Source organism: Panulirus ornatus, chromosome 11, assembly GCF_036320965.1.
Source record: "Panulirus ornatus isolate Po-2019 chromosome 11, ASM3632096v1, whole genome shotgun sequence".
NCBI lineage: Eukaryota > Metazoa > Arthropoda > Malacostraca > Decapoda > Palinuridae > Panulirus > Panulirus ornatus.
The window spans coordinates 4271840-4281054 of NC_092234.1; the positions used below are offsets into that span (position 1 = coordinate 4271840).

The 9215-nt window shown below is 43.6% G+C and overlaps 1 protein-coding gene across 2 annotated transcripts in view; it reads right to left on the bottom strand.

Annotated features, from left to right (window-relative positions):
• LOC139751224 (uncharacterized) overlaps nt 1-7585 on the bottom strand; it is a 261204-nt gene extending 253619 nt beyond the window's left edge. Inside the window, exons 1-2 of one of the 2 annotated variants that reach the window (XM_071666425.1) lie at nt 7255-7583; nt 1779-4973 (exon numbers count right to left, since the gene is read on the bottom strand). In XM_071666425.1, the coding sequence (XP_071522526.1) occupies nt 1779-4143 (2365 nt within the window). In that variant the 5' untranslated portion in view covers nt 4144-4973; nt 7255-7583. Of the gene's footprint in view, nt 1-1778; nt 4974-7254 lie in introns of both variants that reach the window. The other variant, XM_071666427.1, reaches the window with a different exon arrangement.
• Nucleotides 7586-9215: the final 1630 nt, after the last annotated feature.

A 9215-nucleotide genomic window follows, 5' to 3' on the forward strand; every position in this document is an offset into this window, starting at 1 on the left:
CTACTTCCACTTAGTGGCATTTGCACTTAATGCATGAAGATGAGTTATAGACATTTTGTGTTGTCCTTCACTGAGAGATTGTCATTCATGTCCCACTTGAAATGTCGTTGTGAAAATCTGAGGTCAGGTGCTTCATCTTCACTTTGTTCCTTTTATATTTCCTGAAGCTTTTATGTATTCCATCCATCATCTCCCTGGGTTATTTTTCTTCGACGAGAGGTGACCTTCGACCTTATTTCCTTTTCATTTCACATTTTCTATCGCTTCTCAGGAAATCGTTCTTGCCCTTTTCTATGAATAATTCTCTTCTTCGTCAGGTGCCTTCATATAAACCTCCCTTCTCAGCATCTTTTTTTTCCCTCGATGAATATTCTTACAGCAATCTTATACCTTCACATCTTTATTATATATATTTATAATGAAAGTAGAATCTGTATCAAACATTTGATATTTCAGAGACTGATCAGCGTTTAACTCTCTATAACGTAAGTTAAGAAGGATGTAAAACGACCACATAAAATAAACTACACGTCTGTTTCTCATTTTTTGTCTCTTATTTCCCTGACGTTTCTCGTTTGCCGTTTTCTATCTGTCCTGAGGTTTCTCATTTCCTATCTCGAGTCACAACTACACAAATTCTTCCTCCTGCTTTTTCATGCAGATCGCAAAATCTCTCAGGATTTTTGTCCAGTAGTTCTGCTGAATTGTTAAGCCTCTGTTGTAGGTCAGTAATTTAAATTATTTAACTTCTTGGGGAAAAAAAAAGTCTCGCCTAGTGACGATTGGCTAATTATATGGCACTCGTTTGCATAAAACCTGACCCTTCAAAGATCGGTGAAATCAGAGTTGAAGTGGGATTAGTGGGAGCGGGTAAGTGGCGTTAGTGTTGGGATAAATGGGATTAGCGTCCGGAAAATTGAGACCTGTTTGACCTGACTGACATAGCCTTGTATGACCTAAGGGAGACGTCCCTGTATGATTGGATGGCCCTCTATAACCAAAGGGAGTTGGAAACGTCCCTGTATGATTGGATGGCCCTCTATAACCAAAGGGAGATGGAGATGGCCCTGTATGATTGAGGTAGATGACCCAGTATGACTGAGGTAGATGGCCCCATCTGGCCTGGAAAATTGCCCTGTGTGGGTTGACCTGAGGGAAATAGGCCTGTCCGACCTGGTGGTGGGGGCGCTGATGGACGTTCTAATGACCCAGGAAGGAACAACAATTGGGACAATCAGAGACTCGTGACCTCCATTATACCACTGTCTGTGTCTGCCATCCGTGAGAGCAGCAGCTTGGGTGACTAAGGGATGGATCATGATCCGTCAACCTCCACCGTTGGTTCTGCCTCACGTGAGAACACTGGGTGTGTTGGCAGAACACGCAGGAATCGGTGGAACAATGAAAACGGGAAAGTGAAAGAAAGTAATTCATTTCGGGAGACGCGACCAGGGGAAATAGATGTGAGATGCGGGTAAGACCAGTGAGAGAAAAGATTTGAGAAATGATTAGTTCAGATAATTTCTATAGCAAATACTTCTACTGGATCATCCACTGGGATCAACGCCCCGACATGATTGCTTAAACACTTCTGTGTTCGTTTGTTCTCACGATAATGTCAGAATAACTGTTACCTTCAGCTACAAGAGTTTTTTAAAGAGCTTAGGAATATGATAGTCTGCAGTAGGAAGGACAGTGGTCAAGGTGTGTAATGTGGGAATTTGGTGTGAAAACCCTCATACGTTACCTATGGATGCGACAGTGTTTACTGTACTTACCCTGAGGCATGACGGGTCCACAGATCCTCGTGTCCTCTCTCTCATGCACCATCATGAGGCCTCCCAGCAAGATGTCGCCCTCGATCTCTGCTGTTCGTCTCGAGGGCCACGTGTAGTTGAGGGAGAGGTCGACCTTGCTCCGATGCCTGCGAGATTTGGAGGCCGAGGTTGTTGGGACGTAGCGTCCCGAGAACAACAGTGTTGATAGGTCGAAGTCGTAGTCTGGCACCCACTCCACATAGTCTGGCAGGGTAGGCGGAGGGACATAGAGGAGAGGCTCTTTGGTGTAAACTTCAGAGAGGTTTTCAGTCGCTTCATGTTCAGCTGTTGGTCTGCTGGTGACCTCTGACTGGGTCACATCGATGGGGTTGTGAAGAGAATCCAAAGTCTTGAACCCTGATGATGTTTTGCTAACATTCATGATAGTTTGAGTCGTATTTTTGTCTACGATTATCTCTTTCATAGATGGTGACGTCATTGTGTCAGATGGTGACGTCATAGTGTCAGATGGCGACGTTGTGTCAAAGGGTAAAGTCTTCGTGGAAGACAGGGACATAATCGTGTCAGGTGGTGTAACCGTCGTGGCAGATGAAGTCGTCGTCTTTGCAGATGGTGAGATACTCATGTCAGGTGGAAAAGTCATTGTGGCAGATGGTGGTGAAGTCATCATCGAAGATGGTAAAGCCTCCGTGGCTGTTGGTGTGGCGTTTGTATTCGATGGTAAAGTTGTCTTGGTAGATGATAAATTCTTCGTGACAAATGGTCGGGTCGTCTCGCCGGACTGCTGGTCCTCCTGAGTCGTCAGGAGTGAAGCCTCCGCCACAGGTGGGGTGGACGACCTCACGTACGAGGGTTCGACAAACATACGATCGTTGTCACGGTTCCCCTTTGTCTGCTCGGACATCCTTTCCATTTTCCGGGCGGCTGGAGGAGCGGTAAAGTTTCCACCTTGACTCATAGGCTCTTGTATCTCAACTTCGATGGGAACATCGACAGGAGAAGAACTTTGCTGAGGGTGAGTTTCGTTGTGTCTCGCTGTCGTGTGGTGCTCCTTGTCGTGTTGGAGAGCGCCACCTCCTCCTCCTCTCTCCCCAGACTGGCCATTATGAAGGTCATTCCCTTCTGGTATTCCCTGGATCCTGGATATTGAATACAGTTCCAGTTTTCGTGGTTTAATGCTTTCAGTTCCCTGAAATTTCAGAGTCGAAGTTTTATGTTCCCCATCTTCTTTGCTCCTGGATGTCATTTTCCTCTGGGTATTTATCTGTGGTTCGGTTTGCTCGCATTCAGTTTTGCTGTCGCCATTCTTAAAGCAATCGACTGGACGTAATGATGCAGGACTCAGATTATCGCCCAATACCTTTCCTTTAGGGCCTTGATGGCCTTCCCAATCTTCATCTTGTGTATCCTCGGCTTCTGAATGGAGGGCAGTTGACGCATGTACCTCCAGTTCCTCAGCTTCTAAAGGCTTTGTAACCTTTCTTCGGTCTATCTTGTCCTTGGTTTCATTGGTCCACTGGACGTGAGCGACGTCACTCAAGTTGAAATAATCATGTTTTGCAGAAATGTCAGTCTTTCCTTGAACTAGCTGACGACTGACGTTCACAGGAAACTGTGTGTTGTCAAACTTCCCATCGTCAACAGAAGGAACGGACGAAAGAAGGTCATCTTCAACGAAGTCATTGCCCTCTGGCAACGAAGGTGTGGTGTAAACTGTCGCATTTTCTGCTTCTTGTATCTGGTGGATGAGATGTTCTTGGTCTTGCTCCAGCTGAGTGATGGAAGCCTGCGTGTGCCAAGTGTGTTCCTCAAGTTCTTCAGGTGATGAGTAATCCACTTGGTTTAGGTGTCCAGAAGCTGGGGAGGTGTCAGGAAATGTCCCCAAAGTCCTTTGATCTGTTAAGGAAACTTCACTACGTTCCTCCACTGTATTTTCAGGAGTCTGCGTTGGAACTTCCCCGTCATTCATCTCGTGATTCATAGCCAGTGGGACGGCCGGAGGGAGATAAGTTTGTGCCACGTTAATTGGTCTCTGTAAATCTTGTTTGCTATTCATGTTGTGCGCTGGATCTGCTGTCCTTCGCTCAGGGATTTCCTGCTCGGGAGATCCTGGGCCTAACTTGTCCCAGATCTCGGGTCGTTTCTCCCGCTCAGGGGAGTAGAGAGGTGCGTCTGTCTGCGGCCTCTCCAACTGAGGAAAGTTTCTAGCCTGTTGCAGACCACCAGGAGATTCTGAGGGAATTCCATATTTCTCTGTCAGATTCTCGTTCCCCGAATAACATCGAATTGCACTAATGGTGAACAGCACAACAAAACTCGCTGCAACCTTCATTTTGTTCGCCCTGTTGTAGAAACTTTGAATCATAAATCCCTTAATATATTTGGGGGGAAAACCTTTAGAATTTGAGAGTCTGGACCATAAAGTTTAACTGACTATTAAGCTGGCCCTAACAAGCTCCATTTTTTTTTACTTTAGTAATAATCTTTTGTTTCAGCACCGACCAACTTCTGCACTTTATTCAGAAACTTGGGAGAAGTGGGGAATTTACTGCTAAATGTATCCATACACGTGGACAGCCTCCCTTCCTGGTGCTGACGAAGTCTTAAAACAAGATGTTGAACTTTGTTACCTCTGTCTTTGTACTCTGACCTCAGGAAAGAACATATGTTTTGATCCTAACGTGAATTGTGGTCTATAGCGTGCGCATGTAGGTCTTCACGTGCCTGTAGTTCTTCAGGTAAAGGTGAACCCAGAATGTAGAGTCGCTGTGGACTCTTAGTTTACATGACAGGGTAAATGACCAGCAACCTGGGTTATCATGGTAACTGAAGAGAAGTTGGTCTTCGTGTTGAGTCTGTGTTCATGTAACGTGGAGTGCAACTATCATTGCTCATCAATGTCATTCGTGTTGACGGCACAGCTCGACAGCTGTCGACTTTGTGCCGGAAGAAGGTAAGAATCGATCAGTTCGCCCCATTTCACCATAATCACATGTTTGGGTCCCTAAGCCAACTCTCATGGCTCTCAGTCTCTACATGGACAAATTTCTCTTGATAGCTTCCTTCAGTATAACGTCAGAGAACATGCGAGCTTAACTTGATAACCAATCCACAGAATTCACTGGCAAGCAGACACGTTCTACACTCGTGCGATCTTTAAAAGTATCTTTCATTTTCTGATCTACCGGTTTTTAGCTGAAATGCAATCAGACATTTCATTAGAAGGAAAAATAAATGACGTATTTTCTTATTTTTTAAGTTACTTTGAATTATTCTTCGTCTGTTCCAAAAAGTAAACACGTCCACAAATATAGAACTACAAATGTTATGTTCTGGGCAAGACATCAAAAAGTATATATATATATATATATACACTCTGCATCAAAGGGCAGATAATCTTATCTATTCCACTAAGTTTGTGAGCAATGGGCGTGCCACACTGCTTGTTTAATGCTTGCAATTCACGATGAAGTTTGTGAAGGGTCTCTGAGGCACGAGATATGCGCGCTTTATCCTTTATGCAGACAACCATTGGACAGAATACATGTCTGAGAAACGCTCCAATGTATATGAATTTGGTTATAAAGAATATCAAAATATTTACTTCATAGTTGAGATACTGGGAGATGCATGCTTACAGAATAATGTCCATATGTCCTAAATGTTTATATTGTCAGCTTATGAGACAAAATGTCACATTTATTGACTATCTTTTATTTTTTTTTTTTGTCCAAGAAAATATTTCTTGTGGATGGATGATATTAATGATGAGATGCGAAGATAAAAAGATTTGCATATAGATGATGTTTCTCCCGTGACCTAATCGGGTCAATTATTTCCATCCATCTTGGGCGAGTCGTGACCTGACTACATCAAGACATGACCCACCCATTTTTGTCTCTATCTATCTACTTGTCTATCTAGCCTTTAAAAAGAGCGTCCTATGTAATGCTGAGACTAGTAGATCTTTGCCCTGTAAGCGTATCTCTGATTGAGAGTAGATTTATGTTTACCATTTCAAATGATTTGCTGGTGTGAATGCTTAAGTTACCCCGTGTGATTGCTGTTGGAAATAGAGACGCTGAGTGTCCTCTGCATTTCAATGTCGTGGTCTGGAAACCTTAGATGCCTTTAGTTTTCAGTCTCCGGATATGAGACATTTTTTACAAGTCTAGACTTAAGTTCCTTCAAATGTTTGATGTACAGTGTCGCTAGTTGCTTATGTTCCTTGACCAGGAGCACCAGCTCAGAGTGGAAAAGAGCTTGAACATATAAAAGTTAAGGTAAGGTTTAGAGGCTCCGTTTAAGCCTGTTACCTGCGAGAGCGTCTGGTAAATTGTTTATAATCATTTGTTCCGCATTTAGGAAATGAACACTGGCTTATCCCAGAAGGCGAAAGAAACGGAGCTGTTTTGTTCTTGCCAGTGTTCTCTGGGCGTCGTATTTGGAACAGATTTCGTATTTGTATGGTTGTTTGATGTACCAGGGGAGTTCTCTCTCTCTCTCTCTCCGTCTCCTCAGTGATCAAGAATTCACTCGGTCTCTGTTCTGAACAATAGATCTAATGGTAATGTTGTCTACACAACTACAAGGTGATCAAGGGGTCTATTGTTCCTCTCTGTATTGATCCTCTGATCTCTCATTATAAACCTTTGATCTTTCGATTTTACTTTGCTTATAAAAGCAGAGACATTCTCATTTTTATAATCATTATCAGTAGTATTATTCTATCATTATTGATTATAGAATTACCATCATAGCCACCTGTTTTAGCACTATCATAATTTTCTGCAATGTCAGTAGTCAAAGCTGTGTCATTACAAAAAGTATTTTAAGTAGAGGCAGTGGTAGAGTACCGCCAGCAGCGCGTGTGGTAGTATAGCAGGTGAAGTAATACCAGTGAGGTAGAAGTGACAGCCATAGTATGTTCCTTCACTATAGCAGGTCGAGATGATCTGTGTACTTTTAAGTTCGTGGGAATAATGACACTACTATTAGTAGTAGTTGTTGTTAGACAGAAGGTTAGTGATAGAGACTGGCAGGAACTAGCGATGACGTCTGTTAAGATTGTATTAGTTATTGTAGTTGCTGTAGTAATGCAGCTAAATATTACTTGGGAAAGAAAATAGATTACGTTAGGTGACTGCGGATTTAGTTGTATGATTATACCACCGTATTATTACTCGACTTCATGATTGTGTGTTTACTGGAGTATTGAATGTCTCAAGTTTTCTCTCCGTTAAAACGTGTATCATAATGTACGAAAATATTTTGGTAATCGGATTAAGACACTGTGTTCGATTATAAAGGATGGAAATACACGATTTCTAATAATCTATAACTCGAATTATATTTTACACTAAATATGAAAATCCCTCGTCATAAAAATACTTAATGACACTAATGAACTCGCTGTAAATGATTGAATATTTATCTTCGTCATTATTTTCAGTTATTCATTAAAACTATCTCTCACTTTATTGAAATATTTCACTGTTGCTCCTGATGACGAAGCACGGCCCTCCTGCGCGACGGTTACGCCCCCTTGTGGGAGATACGACCTTTGACCTGACCCCAAGGGTCAGATGCTCAAAGAGTTTCAAGTGTAACACACTCAGCGGATTGGCGGCGGGGAACGGCGAGGCGTTGCGTCCGTACGATGCCGCGGTCAGCGGGAAACTGACTGGAAGGCTGGTGGGCTGCCTCGCTCTGCCTCTGGTGGTGGTGATGGTGGTGGTGGTGGAGGCTTTCGTTTTGTGATGGTGGTGTTGTGGTGGTGAAGGTAGTAGCCAGGTGTGGGAAATGAACTCCACTCCCCACCAGTAGGTTTAATAGGTGCCAGACGTGTGGTGAATACTGACCACAGTGTTGGCTCTGAAGGCCCCCCCAGTGTTTGGAGTGAATTCCAAATGTTTGTTTCGAGAGAGGCTATTCCTGCCACCATTGCTGTCACGACTGTTGTCACTGCTGTGACACCAGTTTGTCCTCGGCACCAACATCGGATTGTCCCTCCCAACACTCACGAACAGGGAAGTCAAGCCACCTAACTCCAGCCAAAGCCTCTGTTAAGCCACCGCAAACATGTACCAGTTTACAGACACACGTTCTACCACGGTTAGAAAAAGTATCTCTCCCTAACCCCTCACCCCAACTCCCCCATGCCTTGATCTTCCTCGGCAAGATCTGTGTCTCATTGTTAAGAACAACACCTCACCCAACCATCTTTCTCTGCTCTGTTGTGCTAAGGTCTTGCTCTGTGTTCCTCTCTTTGTAATGTTTACTCGAGTTATCTACGTTTCTTTGCTTTATCGATTCTCTTTGCTCGTCCTCTTGAGCTTCTTTCAAGACTCTTTCCTTCCTTCTTTACTTCTTGATTCGCTAAATCTGTCCATCCATCTTTGCTGATGCCCCTTGTCGCAGATAACATTTATTTCCTCTTTCGTCTCATTTCCTTCGTTATTCCCAATTTCCTCCTCTGTTTTCAAGAAGTAAATCTTCCTCCATTCAAGGAGTGACTTGGTCTAATACTTCCCATCTCTCTACATGCCGTCCTCTCGTTAAAATCTTCATAGATCTGTCACTGCTTTCATTTCGACAGTATTTGTCTTTCGGGTTATCTAGTCCACAGGTCGTATGGCTATCGATATAATGAGTATCTATTAATTTTTTTTTTTTTCGTAATTTCTAACCGGAAGATGATCTTCATCTAGCACCCCCCAAAATTATAAATGACTTGCGTGTAAATGATTCTCGTCTTACAGCGTTCTTCATTCTGCTTCATTCCAGTTGTCGACTAAATCCTGTTGTGCTACTTCATCACCCTTTGTTTCTGACCTTTTCTGAAATCTCCCGCCAACCCACGCTGATTGTGAGCGCCCTGATCGTATCTCGTCCTTCCATCATACAAGGCCCCACACTCCACTGAGTATTCCTCCTGTAACAGCGTATGTTGGCCTCGGTCATAGGTTCACCTAATCATTCCCTACCTCCATGTGTTCCACTGTGTACAGATCTTTGTTCGTGAGCATCGTTCAGTACCCCTGATCCTGTCATGCATCCTCAGGATCTGTTTGTGTTTCACGTCCGTCTCTCGGGGGTCGCCTTTCCTTCATCCATTTCAGGAACATCCTGAGGTGGTCCTACACACCCCTTACTCTGGGGTTTCTTGCCAGCAGTGCCATCCTTCGTCTGGTTATTTTCCTCGTGATTCCCTTCATTCCCCTTGACCTTATCATAATCTTTGAGTGCCATAATTGTGTGTGTGTGTGTGTGTGTGTGTAACCATTATAAGACCATGTCTGTATGTCTGATCACCATAGATGTTCACTGGCCATCGTAATTGCACAGTCACACGTATGCTCGATTCCATACGCACACAAAAAACAAAAACAGAATCATGCCACAGAGAATCTAACTAATTGCCAATCAGGATCGGAT